The sequence below is a fragment of the Sarcophilus harrisii genome, chromosome 1, assembly GCF_902635505.1.
Source record: "Sarcophilus harrisii chromosome 1, mSarHar1.11, whole genome shotgun sequence".
NCBI lineage: Eukaryota > Metazoa > Chordata > Mammalia > Dasyuromorphia > Dasyuridae > Sarcophilus > Sarcophilus harrisii.
Window position 1 is genome coordinate 503,505,057 of NC_045426.1, and position 26,572 is coordinate 503,531,628.

At 33.4% G+C, this 26,572-nt stretch overlaps 1 protein-coding gene and 1 pseudogene across 1 annotated transcript in view; one reads left to right on the forward strand and one right to left on the reverse strand.

The window, feature by feature from the left end:
- Positions 1 to 12,337: 12,337 nt before the first annotated feature.
- Positions 12,338 to 13,341, reverse strand: LOC100930164 (annotated as a pseudogene).
- Positions 13,342 to 19,332: 5,991 nt separating this feature from the next.
- The window catches only part of RAB12 (RAB12, member RAS oncogene family), a 76,330-nt gene continuing 69,090 nt past the window's right edge, over positions 19,333 to 26,572 (forward strand). Inside the window, exon 1 of the mRNA XM_031946791.1 lies at positions 19,333 to 19,338. Within this exon, the coding sequence (XP_031802651.1) occupies positions 19,333 to 19,338 (6 nt within the window). The remainder of the gene's footprint in view (positions 19,339 to 26,572) is intronic.

Below are 26,572 nucleotides of genomic sequence, written 5' to 3' on the forward strand. Positions count from 1 at the left end.
GGAAGGAAGGAAGAGAGGAAGAAAGAAAAAAAGAAAGAAAGAAAGAAAGAAAGAAAGAAAGAAAGAAAGAAAGAAAGAAAGAAAGAAAGAAAGAAAGAAAGAAGGAAAGAGAAAGAAAGAGAGGAGGAAAGAAAGAAAGAAAGAAAGAAAGAAAGAAAGAAAGAAAGAAAGAAAGAAAGAAAGAAAGAAAGAAAGGAAGGAAGGAAGGAAGGAAAGAAGGAAGGAAGGAAGGAGGAAAGGAAGAAAGGAGGAAAGGAAGGAAGGAAGGAAGGAAGGAAGGAAGGAAGGAAGGAAGGAAGGAAGGAAGGAAGGAAGGAAGGAGGAAAGGAGGAAAGGAAGGAAGGAAGAAAGGGCCTATTTTACTACAAAAGAGTAATAGCAATTGTAGGCAAATCCTTTAATAGTCAAAGGAATTGTGCTAATTTTCCACACTTAACATTGAGAACATGCTAGAAAAATATATGGGTGCTGAAGAAGACAATTTCAGGTAATATTATATATATATAAATGCAAGAAAAACATATCTTAAAAAACATCTGAATTAACATTCCAGAATTGAACAATCAAGTTAGTATTTCATTCCTTTTTGAGGTAAACAATATTTAACTTTCATTGATGTCTTTAAAAAAATGTCAATAAATGAAACTCCACTCTTTCTCCTTTTCACCACTCAATCTCATGAGAAAAAAGAAAAGCAAAACTCTTATTACAAACATTATAATCAAACAAAACAATTTCCCATGTTGTTCATGTCATATACATATCTACATATACACACACGTGTATATGCGTACATAGGTATATATTTCAATCTGACTTGGTCACTTTTCTTCCAGGAGGTGTGAAATGTGTTTTATTTTATGTCTTCTGGAATTGTGGTTGGTCATTGCATTGATCAGAGTTTAAACATCTTTCCAAGTTGTTTATTTCTACACTGTTGTTCTTATAGTATAAATTATTTTCCTTGTTCTATTCACTTCACAGTTTTAGTTCATACAAGTCTTCCCAGCTTTCGATCCAGCAGTGTTACTACTGGGATTATATCCCAAAGAGATTATAAAGAAGGGAAAGGGACCTGTATGTGCACGAATGTTTGTGGCAGCCCTTTTTGTAGTGGCTAGAAACTGGAAACTGAATGGATGTCCATCAGTTGGAGAATGGCTGAATAAATTGTGGTATATGAAAATTATGGAATATTACTGTTCTGTAAGAAATGACCAACAGGATGATTTCAGAAAGGCCTGGAGAGACTTACATGAACTGATGCTGAGTGAAATGAGCAGGACCAGGAGATCATTATATACTTCAACAACAATACTAGATGATGACCAGTTCTGATGGATCAGGCCATCCTCAGCAACAAGATCAACCAAATCATTTCTAATGGAGCAGTAATGAACTGAACTAGCTATACCCCAGAAAAAGAACTCTGGGAGATGACTAAAACCATTACATTGAATTCCTAATCCCTATATTTATGCACACCTGCATTTTTGATTTCCTTCACAAGCTAATTGTACAATAATTCAGAGTCTGATTCTTTTGTACAGCAAAATAATGTTTTGGTCATGTATACTTATTGTGTATCTAAGTTATATTTTAATATATTTAACATCTACTGGTCATCCTGCCATTTAGGGAGGGGTGGGGGAAGAGGTGAAAAATTGGAACAAGAGGTTTGGCAATTGTTAATGCTGTAAAGTTACCCATGTATATATCCTGTAAATAAAAGGCTATTAAATAAAAAAAAAAAAAAAAAAGTCTTCCCAGCTTTCTCTGAAATCATCTCCTTCATCATTTCTTACAGCACAATAATAATATATCACATTCATATGTCATGATTTATTCAGTCATTTTCTAATTGATAGGCTCCTCCTCAGGTTCCAATTCTTTGCCATTGCAAAAAGAATGAGTCCAAATATAGTTATATATGTGAGTTCTTTTCCCTCTCTTTGGTTTGTTGTGCTATACACCTAGTGGGGTTATCACTGAATCAAAGGATATACATAGTTTAATAATATTGGGCATAATTTTAAATTGTTTTGCAAAATGTCTAGACCAATTTGCAATTCCACCAATCAAGTACTAATATACCTGTTTTTTCACATCCTTTTCAGCATCTGTCATTTTCCGTTTTTTGTCATCTTTGCAAACCTTATGATGTGAAGTATTACCTCAAAGTCTATTTAATTTGCATTTCTTCAATTATTAGAGATCTAGAGCATTTTTTTCCCATAGGGCTATTAATAGTTTGGAATAGAATAGGCTACTATACAGTTGAGAAGGTGTTGAACATTGGGGGATAGGATTAGTTTAGTGTTAGACTTAGTCCATCAGTATGGTCCTATGATTTCAAGTGATTAGCTTTTCTTATATGAGACTTAATGTTTAGTGCAATTCAAACCAAGCAAAACAGATGAGTAAATGTTCCTTAACTAATAGTATAATGAAAGGGCTACACATACTCTTAAGTCTAGAAATCCCTTCAGATTTATCCAAAAACAGAATGGATGGCCACGAGACATATTAGATCTATCCCTATTACAGTTTTTCAAATTATATATGAATTGGGGGAGAGAGAGTTGTAGACAGTTTTTGTTTTGTTTTGTTTTGCCATACAAAGTCCATTCTACCTGAGATTCTGTGATTCTGAAAAAGGAATCACAAATGACTTCTTTAACTGTGAAGACCGAGTATTTTAAAATCAGCTGGAGTCAGGAATTCAGGTTAGGGGAAAATCGTCACTCTTTATTCTCAGTGAAGAAAGATTGGAGGTGGAAGGGAATGGGCAATAGCAATGTGTGTAGCTGAGTCAAGAAGCTAGCTAGACCAGAAGCCACATGACCAGTAGCTGCTAGCATGGAACCCAGGCTCAATCTCTCCCAGTCTCTCTTCCTGTCTTTCTCTGCCTCCACCCACCAAAATCGTCATTTCCTCTACAACACATCAGGACTTGCACAGAGAATGGGCGGGGGCCATTCTTTATCCAATCATGTATAGTCCAATTACTATTTAGCCTCACGTACTTGGGACCTCAGTGCTCAACTCAAACCTCAGTCCTAACCCTAACCCTAACCTAACCCCCACCCCCTTATTCCTGGGTTAGTTTCTTCTCTCCCAGATGTTAATTCACAGACTCACAAATTCAGAGTATTAATAAGATATAATTTTTGTGCAGGTCAAGAGTTTCAATTTTCTGTCAATGTGTTAGCCTGTAATTTAATGAACTGATGTAGCAACAATGACTTATCATAGCTTCCTCCAATTTTCATCTTTCTGTGTGGTTAAAGGTTCCCTTCACTTCTTTTTCTGATTCCTGTTTCTGGGGTCCCTGTCTCTCAGTATTGCTCTTTACCTCCTGCTAGGCATCCTAGGCTTCCTCCTGCAGTCATGATATCCCTAAACCCAGCTATGCCTTTGTGATGGCAACTGTCCTCCAGAACTCCCTATTCTAGCTCTTTATTGATGCATCTTTGGACTTACTTTTCTCTCATTATAGAAAGGGCTTTCTGAATTCTTTGGGGTCTATATTGTCTGCTATTTTTATTTGTAACCATGTCTTATCTACTCTTCTATACTAAAAAAAACTTCTCAAAGCCAAGGATATGGATTTATTTATCTTTATATTCCTCTTTTTAAACAGCATGGTGACTTAAATGTAGGAGACCCTCAGTATTTATTTGCTATATTAACTAATTTAATTATTCTGTATTAACTTAAAAAATTATTAACCTATAAAATGGAATTTTAAAATACATCTTACTGAGATTCTTTTGAATGGGATTAAAATCTCTACTGTTTTCTCTGAAGATAAATTCCACTTGGTTTCAGATTCTGTTCCTTTTAAAATAATTTCAAATTTGTTCCAATCTGTCAGATTAATCCAGAGGATTAACAGTTAAGGGAGTTCTTTCTGTTTCCAGAACTTGACCCCCATTTCCATTCCAAGATCACCACTGATGATTCAGAAAAAAATAAAAACCTCTTTTAAATTGTCTCTGAAGATTTAGAAGGGACAAGATTTCTAAAATGTTTGCTCCAAAAGAAGATGCCAACCTATACCATTCTCCTGCCCAGGTACGTTTCAGGAGTGTCAGGATGATCAGCTATATAGATTTGGCACAACTGTGAAGTGGAAATTACTGATGGGGAGGAAATGTAAGATACAAACAGTAGGATCTCATTCTCTGCACTTATTTAGCCAAATATAGTCTTCTAAATTTCAGAATATCTAATTCTGTTCCTCCATTTTGTAATGAAGACATTTCTACCAGATCAGTAGTGTTGAATGACTATAAATATAGCATAAAAAGCATAAAAAACAGCATTGTCTTCTTTCATGGTAATAAAGGGCAGCTAAGTAAAATAGAGGATAAAGCACTAGGCCTAGAGTCAGGAAGATTTGTGTTTAAATCCATTCTCCAATACTTACAAGGTGTATGACCACTTAACATTGATTTGCCTCAGTTTTCACAACTGTAAATGGGGAATAACAACATCTCAAAGGATTGTTGTGAAGATTGACTGAGATAATGTTTGTAAAATACAGGACAGAAGAATAGAGTTTGGAACTTTCAAATTCAAGTTGAGAATTTTGAATTTTATTCTTGAGGTAACAGAGTCACTGAAAAAAATTTAGTAGGGTAATTGTATTTTAGGAATATTTGTATTTTAGGAAGATCAGAGTATCAGTAGTGTTTTACTCTATCATTTTCCAAAAATACTTACCCATTTTAAAAAGTCCAAGTCCCTCATATGTTTTAGTTAAATACTATTATAATAGCTATTTGTCATCATCACAAAAAAGATCCATAACCATTAAAAGTGAGTCCTAATTTTTTTAATTGGTGTACAGCTAACCAGCATAAACAACTGGATCTTGAAGTATCTCTACCAAGCCATCCTGAAACCTTTTACAGAGAAAAATAAGTATTTTTAGTCTTATTTCTTTCACTTATCCTAATCCTTTGAAAAATTTCTCCTTTTCTCTTCTTATCTATTCTTAAGTTTCAGTTTGCATTCAATGTGTGAGCTATCAAGAAATGTACTAAATAGCGTATTCTAGCCTCAAGGTCAGATACATCTCTCTTATTGCTAATGAAAACTAAGAATAGAGATTTAAGATAGCATATTGAATGTGTACTTATATTTGGGCTACACTTGCAGTCATCTCAGGTCAAGATAGTATTTGAAACCATGTAGGATTAAAAGGAAAATACTTATTTAAAATGGATTTTTGCAGTATGAAGCAGTTGAAGATATTATATAACTTCTCAAATTCCATCTATCCCAATCACATCCTCAGCTCTGAGTCCAGCTCATTTTTCAATCAATCAAGCAAGGTTGGAAAAATTATTTATTAAATGCTTATTAGATGTTAGGTGTCATGTGTTATCCTATGCATTAGAAATACAAAATGCTTCCATTTGAAAGAACTGTCCACCTAAAGTACTTGTCTGAGAATTACACATTAATGGACTAACTCAACATAATTCATGTCCTAATTTCAAAATATCAAAATAAAAAGCAAATCACATAAATGTATGGAGCACCCTAATATCCTCCCAGAAGATGAGTATCTTATGTTCAAGGTATTTTATGGGTATATATTCCTAAAACTATATTCTGTGAGCTCCCATCAATACATTTATCTTTCAGTAATCAACCAAAGAACACAATTAGGGAGGAAAAGGCATTTATTGAAATGTCATGGTAAGAAAAATAGCAACAAAGACTACTCCCCAAACCTGGGGTATACTCTCTCACAAATATATGGAGCATAATTAAGTATATCTGCATTCACCAGATGTGGGGAATTTGTATAGAGGGGAAACTCAGAGTATCTTTCATATATTCTCAGTATCTCCTTATGCTGCTTTTTTCTGGCTAAGGCATCTCTACTAGACTGATCTCTAAAGACCAAGCATAAGCTTGAATTCTCCAAAATGATGTTCCTTCCCACATCACAGCAAAAGCAGCTTTACTTCGGCAGATAAAATGAGCTGAAAGAATAGCAGAGGAACTCCCTGATAAGGAATGGGAGGAGCTGAGATCAAGAATGATGAATGAGTCCTATGGAAATAAAAGAGAGCTGAACAAGAAAAATGACGAAAAGGTCAAAAGCAGAGTTCACAAGCACCTCAAACAAAAATCATATTTAACCCAGGACCTTAGCTCTTCTTCCTTAGCAAAGCAACTGGGATGTTATAGAAGACTTCTGGACTATGCAAAGTCAGAACATCTGGATGTGAGGTCCAGCTCTCCTGCTTACTATTCATGTGACTATGACAAGTCACTTCACTTCCCTCAATATTGTCATTGATAAAATGGAGATAATATTACTTGGAATGCCTCCTCACAAGTTGGCTATATAGTATCAGTGAGCAACAAATGGCAAGTGCTAAATAAACATAAGCTACTTTTCCTTTCCTTCCTCCCTCTCATAATTAAAATTGAAATGGAAAAAACTCAGACACTGAACTTTTACAAGGGATATAAAAAAAAGATTTTTTAATTCATTTATGTTTCATGTTTCAATGCCACTATCTCATCTACAGAAAATATGATAGTCTGTTACCTACAATTTCATTCTTTAGAATATTTAATGATGGAATTTGATGTCATTTAGGACTACTCATTTATCTTAAAATAATTTCTAAGTGTCTCATCTCTACCTTCTCCCTTATGTTCCACTTGTGAGAGCAAGAAGAAAAAAGAAGATGAAGAAGGAGAGGGAGGAAAAAGGGAGCAGTTATTATTATTTTTAGATTTCAGAAACTTTCTCTTTCTATAAGTAATGCGACTGGCTGGGACTATATTGCCCCAATCATGACTGGCCTCAAGGCAGCTCTAGTCCAAAAGTGATCTATTTATGAGATGCATTTAGCATAATGGATAGGGTGTTGGGCTTGGAATCAGGAAGATGTTGAGTATGAATTTTGCCTCAAATGTTTATTAGATGTAATTAATTCTCTTTGTTCTTAATTTTGTCATGCTGTAAAATAAAGTGGTGAACAATAAGATGGCTTCCAGATCCAAATCTATCAGCCTATGTATAAATTCCAGAGTCTTAGGTGAATATATGTGTGTAGAAGCATATATATATAATATAGCTATAGATATATTTGTGTATATATGCACATATTTATTAACTGACAGACACATAATGATATCTTCTACCCTTTAAAATCACTCATATATGTCATGTTAGCATAGTTCAAAGTCTTGAATTCTTGCTTCCTTTCCTGCTTGGCCTCCAAGATTTATCTGCTCTAAAGAACTTGAGAATCTAGATTTTTCTATGTTCTTAAAATTCAAACCCAAGTAGTGAAGAAAATATTCTCCTCACTTGTCATATCATAATTCTTATAATTCAAATCCTATCTCTCTCATAATTCCATTATAATGAAAGATAAAAAAAAAGAGTAAAGAGAGATTGGCAAATGGGCCAGATCTAAATTGTCTTCTATATATGTAACAATTCAAACTTTCCCTTTCTTACTCAAAGCTGTTTCTCCTTTGTAGTTTTCTATCATGCAGAGAGTAATAGCACCAGAATCAATTTATCATAGACTCAATCATCATAGAAAATATAATTCTGTTTCCTGGCACACAAGTGGATTCCAATAACTTTTGCTCAAAATACTTTTTTTTTTTTTTTTTTTTTTTTTTTACTTTTTTTATGCTTGTCTTGAGTTCTGTATTTGAAAATCAAATTTTCTGTTCAACTCTGGAATTTTCATCAGAAATAAATGAAATTCACCTGTTTCATTGAATCTCCTGAAAGACAATGCTTAATTTTGCTGAATAGTTGATTTTTGGCTGTAATCCAAGTTCCTTTGACTTTCAGAATATCAGATTCCAAGTCCTCCAGTTCTTTAAAGTAGAAGTTGCTACATCTTGAGTAATCCTGATTGTGGCTCCTCGATATTTCAATTGTTTCTTTCTGTCTACTTGCAATATTTTCTCCTTGATCTAATAATTCTGAAATTTAGCTATGATATTCCTTGGAGTTTTCATTTCAGGATCTCTTTCAGGAAGTGATCACTGAATTCTTTCAATGGCTATTTTACCCTCTGGTTCTAGGATATCAGGACAGTTTTCCTTGATGTTTTCCTGAAAGATGATATCTAGGCTCTTTTTTAAATCAGTTTTCAGATAGTCTAATAATTCTTAGATTGTCTCTCCTGCATCTATTTTCTAGTTGAGTTGTTTTTCCAATGAAGTATTTTACACTTTCTTCATTTTTTTTCATTTTTTTGTTTTGTTTGACTGGTTCTTAAAGTCTTATTAGTCATTCACTTCCATTTGTTCAGTTCTAATTTTTAGTGAATTATTTTCTTCAATTAGCTTTTTTATCTCCTTTCACATTTGGCTGATTGAACTGTTAATGAGGTGTTTTATTCATTGGATTATTTTTCATTTCACAAATTCTATTTTTCAATGAATTGATTTATTTTTCAAATCTATTTTGTAAGGAGTTATATGCTTTTTCCATTTTGTCAAATCTATTTTGTAAGTAGTTACATGATTTTTCCATTTTATTCAATCTATTTTTAAGTTTTCTTCAGATAATTTCTGTGTTTCTTTTCCCAAACTCTCTTGCAAAGTTCTCAATTCCTTTCCCTATTTTTCTTCTCACTCTCTTTTAAGATGCTTTTTGAATTCTTCCAAAAGAGCCTTGTGAGATGGAGACCAGTTCATATCACCTTTTAGGCTTCATCTGGAGATTATTTGTTTTTATAATCCTTAAGGTTTGAGGTTTGTTCTTTTTCTCCATAAAAGCTATTTATGGTCAGAGTTCTTTTTGCTTTTTTGCTCATTTTTTAATAGATTTAGGTCTACTGTTAGGGCAGAGAAGTTATTATTCTCTATAATCCAGCAGCTTTATACTGACTTCCTTTTGGTCCTGGATGGTAATGGCCAAGTCTCACATTATTCTGGGTTCAGAGGCTCACTATTTGCCTTTTATATTTGCATTGGATATCTCATAGCTAATCTGCTGATCCACTGGTTTCCAGCCAGATCAGAGTAGCCAACACTGCTGTATTTTGATTAAGACCCTCCCAGTAGATTTCACACAGCCGTAGTTCCCTGCACTGAATCTACACTTGGCCACTTCTCTCCATGCCTGACTGAAACAGAACTTTTCTGAGGTTCTTCCAAAATATCTTCTGCTGGAAATTTGTTATACTCCAAATATTTGTAGGTTTTGTCATTTCAAAACCAGTTCAGAGGTTTAAATTTGAACTATTTCTAGCCATATGAAAGGATGCTCCAAGTCATTATTAATCAGAGAAATGCAAGTTAAAACAACTCTGAGATACCACTACACACCTGTCAGACTGGCTAGAATGACAGGGAAAGATAATGCGGAATGTTGGAGGGGATGTGGGAAACAGGGACATTAATACATTGTTGGTGGAATTGTGAATACATCCAGTCATTCTGGAGAGCAATTTGGAACTATGCTCAAAAAGTTATCAAACTGTGCATACCCTTTGATCCAGCAGTGTTTCTACTGGGCTTATACCCCAAAGAGATACTAAAGAAGGGAAAGGGACCTGTATGTGCAATAATGTTTGTGGCAACCCTCTTTGTAGTGGCCAGAAACTGGAAACTGAGTGGATGCCAATCAATTGGAGAATGGCTGAATAAATTGTGGTATATGAATATTATGGAATATTATTGTTCGGTATGAAATGACCAACAGGATAATTTCAGAAAGGCCTGGAGAGATTTACATGAACTGATGCTGAGTAAAATGAGCAGGACTAGGAGATTATTATATACTTCAACAATAATACTATATGATGATCAATTCTGATGGACCTGGCCATCTTCAGCAATGAGATGAACCAAATCAGTTTCAATGGAGAAGTAATGAAGTGAACCAGCTATCCCCAGCAAAAAAACTCTGGGAGATGACTAAGAATCATTACATAGAATTCCCAATCCCTATATTTTTGTCCACCTGCATTTTTTATTTCCTTCACAGGCTAATTGTACACAATTTCAGAGTCCAATTCTTTTTGTACAACAAAATAACAGTTTGGACATGTATTCTTATTTTGTATTTAATTTATATTTTAACATATTTAACATGTATTGATCAACCTGCCATCTAGGGGAGGGGGTGGGGAGAAGGAGGGCAAAAATTGGAACAAAAGGTTTGGCAATTGTCAATCCTGTAAAATTACCCATGCATATAACTTGTAAATAAAAAGCTATTTTAAAAAAAGAAAAAAAAAAGAAGCCTTTTTTGGAATAGGGATTGTTTCATTTTTTTTTTATTCTTATCTCCCTCAGGCTTAGCATTCCTGCTTAGTAATAATACTAGTAAACATAGCAACCTAGCTTGTCAGTCTTTGTATTATGCCTTAAGAAATCTGAATAATGTGGAATTATTATAGGAGATGAAATTCTAATTATATAAATTGTGTTATGACCATTGGAGAGTTTATTTTCTCTATCAACTGGGTTTGAGTCTTAAGAACATGAACAATTCTAGATTCTTAAATCTTTTTGAGTAGATAAATCTTGTCTGGGATATAATAAGTATTTAATAAATGCTTAATAAAATCAAAATTGTTTGATTTAAAGCATTATTATGTTATCTGTTCTATATCATACCAACTGTCTCTATTTAAGTTGACTCATTAATAAAAGAATGATTATTTTTACATACCTGTAGTTGATGTTTTAGGCTCAAGGAAGAAGTGTGAATCTATGGAAACTGCACAAATTATTAATAGATAAAACTTTTGGTACTGATGCTACAGAAATTAAAACAAGAAGGAAGAAGGAAATGCTTCCATTATAAGGTGGGCAGTGTTGAGAAATCCTCAGGGAAAAAAGAACTAAAGAAATGAATTGCTTCAGAATTTTCTCAAGGGTAAAAAAAAAAAAAAAAAAAAAAAAAAAAAAACAACTAGCATTTTCTTATTCCCTATTCTTATCAGTGTCATTTTTTTCCTTATTTCTTTTTATTTTGGGGGGAGTTTCTTTATTTTATTCTATTTGAAAAACAGTAAAAAAAAATACAAAACAAAATAAAGTAAAACAAAAGAGAACATTGTCAGGGGACCAGCAAAACATCAGGGAAGATTCAAAATATGTAACAAGATTACCAGATCAAGAAAGTATATGTTAGTAGAGGAAATTATATTCATGAATGTCCATTTTTTCTTTACTTTCTTATAAATTGTTCTTTGATTCTCTGCTGTGCACCTTATCTACTTAATTCTTTTTTTCTCCTTTTCTTCCTCCTCACCCCCATAAAAGGTACAGTTAAGAAAAGATATATTTATATATACATATGTAGTTATATACATACATACATTCACACCCACATACACTCCACATACACACACACGTCTTTCCTATCTCTGCTTCCTTTTTAATTAAATTCTGCTCCATAACTTGCCTTGCTATTATTTAATCTCTCACCCAAAGATGCCTCACTATTTGCTCCCCCATCTGCCCATCCCTTCCCCTTAATTTTTTTAATATGTTTTGGAGGGTGTCTTACACTTCATGGTGTATATATACATATATATAGTATTACCCATTGAACTCATCCCTTATGTGAGTAGGTTTTCAGAATTAAGAGTCCTCTTCCCACCCACCCAATGCCTTTGTCTATTGTTCCTCTCCATCTCATTTGTGTAACCTGATTGCTTCATAAACATGAAGTATACATTTTCCCATGTAAAAAAAAACAATTTCTCCATGTTTAAACAGTTTGTCCATGTTAAGTTCCTTAAAATTTATCTTTCATATTGAATCTTATATGTTAAATTTTCTGTTAAGTTCAGTTTTTGTTGATAGAACGTCCTGAAAATTTGCAAGTTTGTTGAATGTCCATTTTATCTTATTCACAATTATAAATAATTTTGCTGGATATGATATTTTTGGCTAGTTCTTTTGATTGTCTGTAGAAATGATTCCAGGACTTGTGGTCTTTTATTGTAACTGCTGATAAGTCTTGTGTAATTCTAATTGTAGCTCTAGCATATTTGAATTGCTTTTTTCTTGTTTCTTGCAAAATTTTCTCTTTGATCTGAGGGTTTTGAAATTTGGCAATAATACCCTGTGTGTTTTCCTCAAAGTATCTCTTTGAGGTGGTGATCAGTGGATTTATTTTTCTATTTTTACTTTCCCCTCAGGTTCTATCACTCCAGAACAATATTTTTGGATTATTTCCTGCATTATAGTTTCAAGGCTCTCTTTTTGGTCACAACTTTCTGGCAGTCCAATTATTTTTATGTTTTTTTCTTCTTGATATGTTCTCCAGTGATGTCATTTTTCTTTCTTTCTTTTTTTTTAAGCTTTATATTACATAAGTTTTTACAATTTATTTACATAAAAGGCAGTGGGAAAATGGACATTTAGTTTCACATTTAAAATACTCATTTGTGTTTGAAACCCATTCCTTTTCCCCCTGCTCCCAGCAAACCTCACAGGGAACATAGGAATTCTCCATAGATTACTGGTTTGCTTCCTGAGTCAAGGAAATTTTACTTTCTTTGGAAGAGGATTCATCTGCACCAAGTCTAGAACTTCGGGATATTTGCTGGTCTTTTGGGCTTGAATAAAGGATCTGGATCCCATCATCACCGAGTCTGAAATGTTCTGGATTCCAGTATTTATAGGGGGGGAACATGATGGCGTTTGGATCCTGAGAGTGTCTTAGACCCAGAGCATGGCCTATCTCATGAATAGCTACCAGGAAGAGGTTGATCCCCTTCTCAGAATGTGACCATTCTTCATCATTGTCAAAGTGGACAGCTCCTGGGTAGTCAGAATGTGGAGGAAAAGCATGAGCTAAAATGTTTCCTTTTCCATCAAAGGGGTAGAAGTCACCACGACCTCTAGAAAAGAAAGAAATCTCAATGTCAACATCTTGTTTATGTACTCTTTGGAATTTTAAGGGGGTCACACTGCTCCAGACTTGCACTGCCTTTGCTATGATTATTTCAACTCTCCTAGGCTTCATGCCCTTTGAATAGTTAGTGATTCTATATGTTATGGGGTTATTTTCAATTCTGGCATCCCAGGAAAAAAGGAGTAATCAGCAATATCTCGAACCCCACATTAAAGCCCCCGGATGAAGGTCCTTGTAGGCTCATCTAACCAGCCAATTTCTTCTAATTTGAAGAAATGCTGCTAGAAGTGCAATTGAGACCCCAGAGAATAGTGCTGGGATTCTTCTTTGGTGAAAAAGAATTGATGGAAGTAATTCTTAAAGAAGTTCAAATCATCAACAGCATTTTGGGGAATAACCAGAAAGGACAAACAGCAGGGCAGGAAAAAGGTAACAATGAGAAGAGAAGACAACATAATTGAAACTCCAGTCCTACTCTAAACTATCGATGTCATTTTTCTTATGTTTCACATTCTATTCTATTTTCTTATTCTTTATAATTTGTTTTGTTATTCCTTGCTCACTTGCCCAATTCTAATTTTCATCTTTGAGACTCTGTACCTCCTTTTCTAGTTGGTTAACTTTTTTCATAAGCTTCTTATTTTTCTTGAATGGTGTTGTTGTTGTTGTTGCTGTTGTTGTTGTTGTTGTTTTAGTTTTTCCTGAATGTCTATTTGATTTTTATTTGAGTTTTTTTTATAAATTCTCTTTGGGCAGGGAGCCATTTCACATTCATCTTTGGGGTAGAAGTTTTTTTTTTTTTTAACTAAAGTGTCCTCCTCTGAAGATGAACCCTATTTTCCCCTTTTCCCATATGTTTGAATGGTGGGATTCTTTCTTCTTTACCAATTCATTTTTAATAAGAGGTATTAGTGTAAGCACCTCTAGTCTTAGAGTGAGGGGATGGGCCTCAAGTTTCCCTTCAGCTCTTCGCTCTAACCAGGAACCCCAAAACAAGAGCTCCACTCTTCTGCAAGTGACCACAGCCAGCAGCATACTTGTCTGGCTGTCTCTGCACTCACCAGATGCTCTTTCCTTTTCACCTAGGACTGCGTCTTGGTAGCATAACTGGGCCTGGTGTTCCCAATCAGCTGAGGTTCACTCAGTCTTCCCAAACTCAAACTCTTACTTCACAAACAGTACAGAAGATAAAAGTCTCTGTGGTTCATGCTGAGGCTCCAGCTACACCCAGCTAGCCCAAGGGGTCCCCACTTGATATTCCTGCAGAACTAGCCCCTGGTAAGTTGTATGAAATTAAAAAAAAAAAAAAAAACCTTACCTTGTCACATATAAGTGGTCAGTTCAGATCCTTCCCTGGCAAAAGACCCTCTTCATGGAATAGAGTAGATAAGAATTGAAAATATCATCCATACACAATGGCCAGTAGCTAAGCATCTAGGGTCTTCAAAAGACATCTTTGAAATATATATTGAGCAAACAAGGTTGGAGGTGCTCCTAGTGGAAGAGGAGATAGGAACAGGAAGTAATGAATATGAGTATCTTTCCTCTATACAGTTTAGAAGAGGTATCAAGAATGGAATGTCTGACTTTCAATAACTAAAATTTTGCACTTAGCCCACCATTCTGCTCCCCAAAATCAAAAGTGTGGCAAAAAAGAGGAAAATGATAATTCCACCTTTTGCTTATTTTCTGAATAAGGAATATAACTTGGACTTTAAACTCTGTAATGGGTAAGTATCATGGAAAGAAGCATAGATATGTGAAGACACAAGACCTAGATTTATAGCCTGGATTTGTGAGAAATGAAAATTTTGAATTATGATAAATCAATACAATCTGACATGATTTTTAGCTAAGGCCTGCTATGAATTATTAAATTTAAATTAAGCTAGCTTTTATTACCAAGTTAACTTTGCTACTTTTATGAGGCTTGTTTTATAAGACTTCCCCATTTCTGTGGGAGTTAAAGTTTACCTTTTTGTATATAAGTCCATTCTTTATTGAAACTCATGAAAATTTACAAAATACTACATGAGACTTTCAAACTATATTAGTGGGTTGCCTCATTAATCATAGACATATGAGCTAATGAGAAAGCTAAACTTTGATTTAATCAAAGTCACAAGGAATTGGGAACGCCTTCAGTCCCAATATTACAAATTGACCTACTTCCTTATACCTGTTATACTTCTCTATTCCTGTAAATCCTATGAATATGGATTAATATCCTGAAAATGCATTAAACTCATGAATATATACTTTGATTAGTTCTTCCTTACTTTTTTCTTTTAGTTCCTCCTTGTTGACCATAAAAATATCACTGTAAACCCTTCAGTTTGTCCTTGGCTACTGAGGAGCCTTGAACCCAATTTATTGACAATTGCTAGCTTTGTGATAATTTTTTTGTAATTGGAACTTTGTGCGTCAATTTACTTTTACTTTTCATGAAACAATTGGCAATCATGGTACCATTTTAAGTGAAGGATTTCAGCTACCAGGAGAGCCCTTTGGGAAAACAAACAAACCAACAAATAAAAAACTTCTAATGTGTACTTCAGTTGATGTCACCAATGGGCTTTTTGCACAAGAGACCGACACAGAAAGTGGAGACCTCCTCCAATCCAACTTGGAATCTTCTGAGCCAAGTTAAAATCTGCAATTAGGTGGACCCTATTGATACTAAGGTTTTCTTTCTAAAACTGGATTCAGACCTAAGATTCAGCAGATTTTCGAGGGAGGACAGGTAGACCCAATGAGTTTTTTCAGAAGGGCTTATTGGCAACCATAAGCAGAAAAATTCCTTGTGTCCCTCAGAAAGGCTTTACTTTTATCTTGGTCTGACATCAAATGAAGCTTCTCCAGAAAGAAATAGAGTCCCCGATTTAAGAACTGGCCAGATACTAAATAAAAAGTTTTTTGCCCGGAGATCTCTATAAATAGAGCTCTAAAATAAAATAAAAGTTCATTTTCAAATTATTTCTATTTAGTAGAATTTGTTATCCTCTAGTCAGGCATCAAAGAAGATCTCAATTATTGCAAAATTGTCTATGTATAGTTTGTTTTAAGGAAGTTGTCCAGGCAGAAAGTCTAAAAGAGAGTGTAGTTAAAATCACTTTCTTAGCTAAGAGGGACTTAACTTTCATTTTTAGTGAAAGTTAGGGGATCAGAATCTGTTAATAGGTGTTTCTGTTTATCTATTTTTATCCTTGATACTTAAACCAATCTTTTTTCCTAAGGTCTGAAAAACCAAAAGGAACATGGTATAGAAAATAAAAAAGTTTCTTCAGAACTTTAAAAGGTCTTTAAAAAAAGGAAAAATCCTTCATTCTGCCTTTCTGACTCTGGCCAAGTTGAAGGAGTAGATAAAAGAGAAAAATAAAAAAGACAGAAATTTAATTCCCAATCTACAGAAACTTAATCATATTATAAACTAACTGGAGATGAAAAATTGTTTTCTTCCACTATAAATCTGCAAATTGAAATTTGAATATTTCTAGAAAGAGTGATAAAAGAAATTTTACAGGGACATTCAAAGTACAAAGGGGAGGTGATTTCATTAATTAGAGAAAAGGAAACTGGAAATAGTACAATTCAAAGTACTCTCAGTTTGTAGTTTGACCCCAGTGGAGGGGGAATGAAAAGGGGGGAAGAGGGGGAGGAGCAACTAAAAGTAATTGAAATTTAATGATACCACTATAGATTATATCAATTGTTTAAATGAAAAACAGAATTTGAAATCAATGGAAGTGAAAAAAAAGTTCAAAATTGTATTTTAGTAGAATTAAAATGATTAAAGCTATGTTACATTAACAATTACTAAGGACAGAATTAAATAAGAACATATTATAAGAAAATGTTATTGTTGTTCAGTCATTCAGTTGTATCCAACTCTTTGTGACCCCAAGAACAATAGCATCCCATTCCAATGTAATATCTTTTAGCTTTTTAATATAGTCCATGAGGTTTTCTTGGCAGAGGTAGTAGACTGCTTTGCTATTTTCTTCTCCATCAAATAGGAGTAAATTAAGTATGTGGATATCTAATATGGAGGGTGCTCCAATAACAAAAGAGAAAATTAAAAGGAGCATGGGACTTACAAATATTAGTATAAAATATGCAAGTTTTGAGAGAGCAAAACAAAATTTGCAAATTATTTCTGAATATTCCTTGTTTTTGTCTTGGGAACTAAAAACAAATAGAATTTTTACAGGATGAAATCAGTAAACTTTTAATTTAAAGTAATTTTTCACTGCTTGGAAGTATTGTCTTACATTTTATCTCCATCAGATGCTGTTTTTCAGTTCCTATTGATGCTAATTAATTTTTGAAGCCAAAATTGTGTTTTTAAGGAAGTCAGATATTCAGAATCAAATAACTTTTCTTTTAAAACATCAAAAAAGTAACATAAGTAAATAATATAAGTTAAGTCAAAGGTATTGTCATTTAATTTACATTTGATTATTTTAATTAAAATAAATTTGGTGTTTATTATTATTTAATCTCATCAATTATAAATTCAGCATCACTTTTCAATTTGTGGGGTTAAGAAACCTTGCAGTATATTTAAACCATTGAATTTTAGAAGCTTAAAGCATATATTAGCTGAAAGCAATAGACTCTCGAAAATTTGAAATTTAAATATTATCATAAGGATTGTAAATCTGGATCTTGTTTAAATATTGTTCTAAAAGTAAATTATAATTATGGTATAAGAGAGAGGTTAATGGCATTTGCAATTAATAAATGCAATAATGCTGAAAAATTCAAGAATCAAGTATATCTGAGTTAAATTTTATCCTGTGGAATTTATTAGTTATGTTACTACAAATGAATAACTTACTTCATTTCAGTCTTCTTTTATGTAAATGAAAAAATAAATAATAATATCCAATTCCCTAGGGTTGTTGGAAGAAATAATTCTAAAGTGCTTAGCAAAATGAGCATTGTATAAATGTTGGTTTATTATTGGCCTTTGTATTAAATAACATTTTTTTCAAAAGGAGTAAGATTTCTTCCAACTGCATAGATGAAATTTGACTTGAGAAGAACTTGAGAAGTCTGGTGTTATGGATTTTTTTTAAATTATATCTAATTTTTTATTGTTAGAGAATTTAGAAGACTATCATATCAAACATGTTATTAGAAATATGAATTCTTTTAAATTATAAAAATATACTTTCAATTATATACTGTTTATGTGAATTTTTAAAAATTCTTATGAAATTCTGATGTATTACAGTTTTAATAAATATGATCTTTTCCCACTCACTGTGTAGAAGAATTATGAATTTGTTCATATTAATATATTCATCTGAAGTTATTTGGCTGTTATTTCTAAAAATTATAGAATTGTATTTATTAAAGTTAAGGATTAGTAAATTACTAGACAATACTAGTAGCCAACCATTTTCTAAGGGTTTTGAATAGACTATCAGGAATTCACCTGCAAAATCCCCATAATATGGTATTTGTATTGATAGACCAACTTATCAAACATTCAGCTAATTTGCTTCTCTACTTTTTCTCTGTGGTAACCATCTTTCACCTTATACCCCGTGTGAACATCTATAGCATCATTTCATATATATGCCTAAGTCTAATCACTATAAAGTCTCCTTCAACTTACTTGATGCATTAAAACTTTTTCTAGAATTTAAATCTCCTATTGGCAAGGTATACTCTTTAGAGTGGCCAGATGTTCTTCCCCTTCCTTTATGCTATCTACACAGCGGATCATTGTGGGAGTTGTACATCTAAATATTAAAAACCTATTTATTTAGATGTGCTTTAGAACATTATGTACATGTGGTGATTTTTCTTACCTCTAACAACCAAACTGAATATATGAAATTTTATCTGTTAATGAATATTGTCTAAATTTGAACCATTGCTGTTAGTGATTATTATCACATGAACATAATACTTATATTCTGCCTTAACATATAATTAATGAAGTTTTGCTATTTAAGTTTGCTTATTTAAGGTAGTATCTTGTGGGACTTTAATTTAATGTAGTTCTCAGTTTATTTCAGGTTTACTCATCAAATGGAAAAGCTAATAATCCAGCATTCCTGGGGCTACCATGCCCTGTGATCTGAAGACTGTATAACTGGATGTTTGCCCTTGGAAGAAAGTTTAAAGAATGACCTTTTAAAGGTAAAGGTAGAATCCTCTTTACTTGATTGCCCATATAGCTACTTCATTTCTCAACAAGAAATTTGTCCACTGAAATCATTTTGAGCCTGGCTTTTGATACCATTTGAATAATGTGGCACTTTTGTTGACTGTTATGAGATGGCTCAGTGAATAAAGTACTAGCCCTAGAATCAGGAAGAATTTAGTTTAAATCCAGCCTAATCAGATTCTTTGCCAAGAAAACCCTAAAATAGTGGGCTACTATTAAAACAACTGAACAACAAAAACAATCCCTTTTGCTTAGAATCGAAATGCAGGTAGGGGAGTTTATCCCCTGTTATGGCTTCTCCATATTGTCATAACCATTAAAGCACTACCTATAAAGCATTACATTATAAAATGGAACTACAATCTAAAGATTGAGAGCAAGTGATCAATTATGGTAATGAAACATCTGAATTATCTTAATAGAATGTAAATATGAAATATCTTCTGTGATTTTCCTCTACTTGCAGTTTTATTTGTTTATATAAAAGAGAAATAATATCCTCATAAGGAATGAATTAGAGGGAGATATTACACACAGTTTTCAAAATTGGATTAATGATTTTATATGTAAAATTATATTGATAATTGTCAAGAGAATGAAATTATTTCTCTCTTTAAAGCAACTATCTGATCGTTTTCAGGAAAAGAAAGATTCATTTTCCAATTCAGGCCCTCATGATATAACAATTGAAATTCTCTAAAGTTGAAGTTAAATTATGTTTCTTAATTTTATATCTTCTTATAGTTTCATTAATAAAATCAGCACCATAATTATTGAACTAGAAGGTTGTATTAAATTGCATTGAGTCTTTGTATGTGCACTCAGAAACGAAGAAGCAGGTCTGGAAGGAGGACATTCTTCCGAGAAGCCTTGAAAATAAGGTTGATCCCAGAATAGGGAGAAGACGTCTCCAGAGACCAGAAAACCATCAGAGATATGTAGGACTTATATGTTGATTAAATGGACATTGAGATTGAACGGGCATTGATGATTGGACTATTGAATGTTATCATTTTGCTTTGGCTATTCTGTTTCATGTTTATTAAGTTTATTGAAAATCATAATCAAATAGGCTCTTATCCTATGATAATGATGACTTGTGATAATTAAGGTCAAAATTCACTAGTATTAAGTTATGAGATAAAGGAAAAATGTGTCATTAATCTGACCTTTTCTCCTTAAATGAATTATATCATCCTTTAGACAAAGCATATTAAGGTGGTATGAATCCATTAATTAAGGTTGTTTTAATGTTTAATGTTTTAATGAACTTCCTGGTACCTTAACCCTTTTTTCTTACTTCTGTAATTATGGTTTCTGCCAATATAGTTATCTCTTCCACATTGCAGGGGTTAGGAATATACAGTTACCATGTGACTGGAAAATCCATCTAAAATTTTTGGTTCTCCTTTCATACCAGAGAAGTCTGAAATCTTTTTTTTTTTTTTTTGCTTGTTTTATCGGGTATTTATAGTACCTTATTGTAAAATTTGCTTTGATATTATATAATACCACATGGATTTTATACATCTCTGAGTTTCTAAACTTTTCCTGTGTCATCTGGTGGCCTTCATTTGTGGTTTCCCCAAAATTCCCCCCAAAGGGCCATTTAACTTCTTATGCCAAGCCATTATATATTGAAACCACAATAGAGAAAGTTGTGACATGGAAGGGATAATTATATAGATTACATAGAATTGTATAGAAAATAGATGATTTATGGGAATTGGTCTCCCAAGAATCAAAAGGGAGAATTGAGAAATTTAAATTGAATTCTGGTCAATCAGTATAACCTGACTTCATTTTTAGCTAAGGGCTGCTATGAAGTATTAAATTTAAATTCAGATAGCTTTTATAGCAAATTGTTAAGAGTATTGTTTCCCACTCTTGTGAGCCTAAGCCCTATGTTTTGTAACACTTCTCCTTTACTGTGTGAGTTAAAGTTCCCCTTTTTGTAAGTTCATTCCTCATTTAAAGTCGTGAAAACTTACAAAAACACTCCATGATGATCTCATAGTATGTCATGGTTTGTTTCATTAATAATAGACACCTTGAGGCAATGAGAAAGCTGAACTTTGATTTATTTAAAATTACAAAGAATTGGGAATACCTAGTCTCGATGTTACAAATCAACTTATTTCCCTACACCTATTATACTTCTTTATTCCTGTAAATCCCATAAATGTGTTAATATCCTGAACATCTATGAATCTCATGAACATGTACTTAGATTAGTTCCTTCTTGTTCCTAAAAATGCTCTCTGTAAACCCCTCAATTTGGTCCTGGCTACTGAGGGATTTTACTTCCAATTTATTGGCAATTGCTAGGTTTGCTAAAAAAAAAAAAAAAAAAAAATTGATTGTGCTTGGAACTTTATGCTCCAATTTACCTTTATTTCTCATGTAACAGTTGTCACTTACTAGCTATGTGATCTTCTGATCAAATTACTTAATCTCTATAATCCTCAGGGTCCTCATCTGTGAAATAGTAATAATAATTCTTTCTTTACCTACCTCACTCAGATGTTGTAAGGAAAGCACTTTATTAATTGTAATATAGTATAGAAATATGAGGCATTATGCTGATGATGATACAAAATGAAGTCACTAGTTCAGCTTGCTGGAGAACAAGAAATTTGTCCAAACCAGTATATGATTATAGTTGAATATCAACATAATAAACAAAGAATCACTTAGCTCAATCTTTTTTCTCCATTATGAAATTGACTGTGGCTACTAAGCAGCTGTATTGAAATCAGATGCATAAATTTCTGTTTTTACAGGAACACCTGCAAGAACTAGTCCATTATTATGTTAATTATTTTATGTTTATTTGGATATTTAAATAAGCATCATAATTTTTAAAAATATAATCAGAGTTCTCTTCTTTAAAAGTAAAATAAGCATTGTTATGCAAAATGATTTTACAGTTGTTGTTCTTCCTAGTGGTCTGTCATCAGGACTTATTCCTTTATTCCTTTTTTGGCTCACATTCCTCTAATTTTTTTTATTCTCTCATTAGCTCAAATCTCTCTTTCCATTTTCTATTGACTTTTCTCCAATCCTTATTGATACAATATCTCCTATGGCCACTGTTTAATATAGATGGAAAACCAACCCATTCATATTACTTATTCCTCTTTAACTGTGAACTTTGGCTCACAGTTTTCTTCCTGTATATCCTGTTCTGCCTTCTTCCTTCTACCCATCCAGCAAGGTGATTCAGGATATGTTTTCCCACTCTTTAGAGACTCAATTGTAACAAGATTTCAATTTGCTTATTGAGGTAGTAACTGGCCATTTGGTTGTCTCTTAGAAAAAGAAAGGACATTTTTTGATTATGAGGGCATTTGAGGACCTTTAGTAATCTCATTGGCTCCCATGGATTCAACTATCATCTCTGAATATGAATCCCAGATCTCCATTTGCAATCCTAGTTTCTCTTTCCTGAGCTCTTGTCACACATCACCAACTACCTACTAGACATCTGTACCTAGCTGTTCCATAAACATCTCAAACTTAATGTGTCCAAAACACAACTTCCATTTCACTTAAGTCTCGCTAAGCAATCTTGGACACAAAGTTTTAAAGTTAAGCAATTTGTTTCATCAGTGACATATTTCTCCAGCACACATAGAAAATTCTCACTTGCCTGTTATTCAGCAGCCTATACCTGAATTGACCCTTCAGACTCTTCTGAAGTTAAGGGCATTTCTTGGGAGGGTGTAAAAGGAGATGAATTTAAACAGCTCTTTCTAATTGGCTTAATTTGCCATGTGTGGCAGATTGCAACACTCCCTACTGTGGCCAAAAACCAGATTAAAATTTAATTAAGAAATATTTAACCAAATAAATAAAACTAAAGAGAAAATAAATAATATATATGTATATATAAATATGATTTTCTAAGTTAATAGGAGTTCCTGAGGATACTCTGCTTCTATTTGAGTCCGACACTACTGGTCTTAAGCACGGAAAAGGTAAATGACTACCCCAAAGGTGACATATGTGTCAGAGGCAGGATATGAAATTAGGGTTTCCTTCTTCCAAGGCCATCTCCCACTCTACTCCACCTCCATAATAATTATGGCTATACAAAATAATTACAACTTCCCAAACTCTCCTGGTTATCATTCTTCAACTGTTTCTCCCCTAAAGAAGTATTTCCTTCAAAAATAAGTGAAGTGGAGTTATTGCTAATATTTTTCTGACATCCAGATCCTAATACCTTACAGGGTTTGGGGCTTTTTGTTTATGTTGTTTTGGTTTTTGGTCTTGAGGGATTATATTTACCCAACAGATGGTTATATTTATTTATTTTATAAATTTTGTTTTGAATTCCTTGAGTGGACTCCTGCTGACTTACTAATAGGTTTCTATCAACGATTTTCTCAACCTGAACAAAGTAATCATTGAGCCCAGTTCTCGCTTCTATCAACTACCACTAAGAAAGATAATGACAGAAGTAGTAACAGCATGAATTCTCCAGGTGAATGGGTTCCAGAGGAAGCCAGAGAATAGGGTCTGTGAGAGCAAGTTCATAAACTCACAAAATGTAAATTTGAAATTTTTTTCTATCTAGATCAATGTCTTGTTTACTTTCTATTTGAACTCAATTCTTGAACCCTGGAACTTTTCTCAAGCTCATCTGATGGGTTTAGTTAAGCTCCTGATTTCAACCTTGATTCTTCTTTGGACATTGATTTTGCTTCAGACCAATTCAACTCCATATCTGGCAACTTAGTAATTAAGCTTCATTTCACTTTAAATTTTGTTGCTATGAGTGCATCTAGGCATTGTGTTTGGTTTTTTTTCTTCCCATTAATGAATACTTTGTTTTGCCTTTGATTTTTGTCTCCCTTTCCAGATATAAAATATTACAGTTATGAAAACTTTGATTTGGCATTGCTGACTCTATTTGATAATGCATGAATTCCTTACTGAGTTGCCCTCTCTCACCTGCATTGAGATGATTGATTGTCCAATACTTTATGTCCATGAACTAGCCCAAGATCCAAAAGCTGACATCAGGTGAGACACAGTAGACTATGTCTTGTTTTCCTTCTTATCTCCCCAGCATTTACCATAATGCCTTATGAACAGTGAAGATTGGGAAAGGGACTGGACTTGTGATTTCATTGGCATAGAATTGCCTGGAGCAAAGGTATAAAACACTCTGCCCTGCCTAGGAGCCATGTGCAATCCCTAGTAAACTAGAACTACATTAAAATTTAATTATGAAATATTTAAGAAAATACATTAAAATGCAGTAATAACAAAGATAATATATGCTGCCACAAGAAACCTTATATACAGATAACTGTCCCTATTTCTATTTGAGTTTGACACCACTGGCCTAAAGTAATGAAAGATTTACATAAATAATATGTCAAATGCACACACATGTACAAACACACACACAGATACACACTTACTAGGAAAGCAGCGTCATGCTGTGGATTATTGTGGATAGGGAGCTGTCCTCATATCAGGAAGACCTGGATTCAAATGTGCCTCTGACTCATGTCAGGAAAACAAAAGAGATGCTACAGAAGTGGAAAAGAGCAGGTATTTTGAAAATTTTTAAAAGGAAGAGAACCAGAGGTAAGTGTATTTGACTTTGATTCCTAAGAAATTCCTAGAACAGAGTTTTAAAGAAATAGTGATGAAGAAATAAGGATTTAGAACCAGCATAGTTTTTTCAAGACCAGATCATGGCAGACTTATTTTATTTGCTTTTTGAGATGGTTCTAAACTAGTACATTAGGATAATGCTATAACTATAGTATTATGTGTGTGTGTGTGTGTATGTGTGTGTGTGTGTGTGTGTGTGTGTGTGTGTGTGTGTATTTGAGGTACCTAGGCTGATTAGTGGATAAAATTTCAAGTCTAGAGCCAAGCAACGGTGAGTTCAAATTCAACTTTAATGATCCTAAGCAAGGCATTTAACCTCAGTTTTCTCATCTATAAAATGGGGATAATAACAGCATTTATTTTGTAAAGATGGTGTGAACATCAAGTTAGAAAATATTTGTAAAGTGCTTTGCACAGTGGCAGACACATAGTAGATATTATGGAGGCATAGCTTCCAGCATGAGGAGGTGACATGGTAACACTGTACTATAGCATGGTTGGACCAGATCTGGGTTATTGTGTTTATTCCTTGGTACTATAATTTAAAAGGACATATATAAACTGGAGGGTACCTTCATTTGAGTTTGTTTCATATAACAAGTAAAAGAGCTAAAAGTATTTAGCTTGGAGAAGCAAAAGCTCAAAGGGGAAGTAGTAATAGCTGTGTTCAAGACTTTTTCTAACTGACCTAGAGGATAGAACCAAGAATAATTGGTAGAAGAGATAGAGACAAATTCAGACTTTCTGTCAGGAAAAACATTCTAATAATTATTATAATAGAACTGTCCCAAAGTGGAATTGGCTCTCTTGGGAGGTATGGAGTTCTCCTTCATTGGAGGGAGTGGTAAAGGCTAGATGGCCACTTTGGGGGTATATTATAATAGAGGACTCCTTTCCAGGATGAATTATGGTAGGTGACCACTTCCAACTTTAAAATTCTATGATTCCATAAAGGGAGGAAAGAGAGAGAAAGTTAGCATCCTTTATTATTTCCTCTTTATTTCTCTTTACTTCCTCTCATTTTACTTCTCATGCCTTTTATTCACCGTAATGACCAAGAAGAAAGTTAAATATTAAAAAGGTTTTGATTCTGAACAAAATTGGAAAAATGAGATAGAGAATCATAATTAGCAGCTTCTTTCCTCAGAAACTAGCCTTCACAGGTATATTTTGCATTATATAATTCCACATTTGTGGTTATCTTGATTTAAATCTTTGTTCAAAAACTTTGTTTAAAGTATGCTCAAAATACACTGGGGAAAAGATGCTAAAACAAAATAGTTTGAAGTTGAAGCTGCATCAGCCATAGTCTATAAAACTTGGGAGGCCTGCTGTTAGTGTGGGCTACCCTGAGATATCTGAAACACCACTTAATGTAAATGCTTTATGACTAAAATAAAGATAATTGGGGGAAATTAATGACTCATAAAATCACAAAAGCAAGATGCCTAAGAAACTGTTTAATACAGTAGAGGAAGGGGGTAAAAAATCATAAGGGGTTTTCCTAGTTTTAGGTTCTTTCCCTTGATTTAATCTCTTTCTTAGTTTCTTACTAGGTTGCCGGGATGAAAGAAGGGTGTAAGAATAGGAAAGCTAAAAAGGTAGTGTTTCCTTAGATTCTTTTGGGAGCAGTCATCAAAAAATTATTTTATTTTATTTAAAGCAACATCACTGGCTATACAGAGAAATAAGAGAAAGGCTGACATCTGGTGAAGTTAGAGTTCTGGAACTCTAGACAAGTTTGAGAGAATGACTGGAATAAGTAGGGAGAAAAAAATTAACAAGTTCTTTCTCTGTAGCAAAAAAAAAAAAAAAAAAAAAAAAAAAAAAGGCAAAAAAGAGATAAGACTAAGACCCCTAACAAAGAT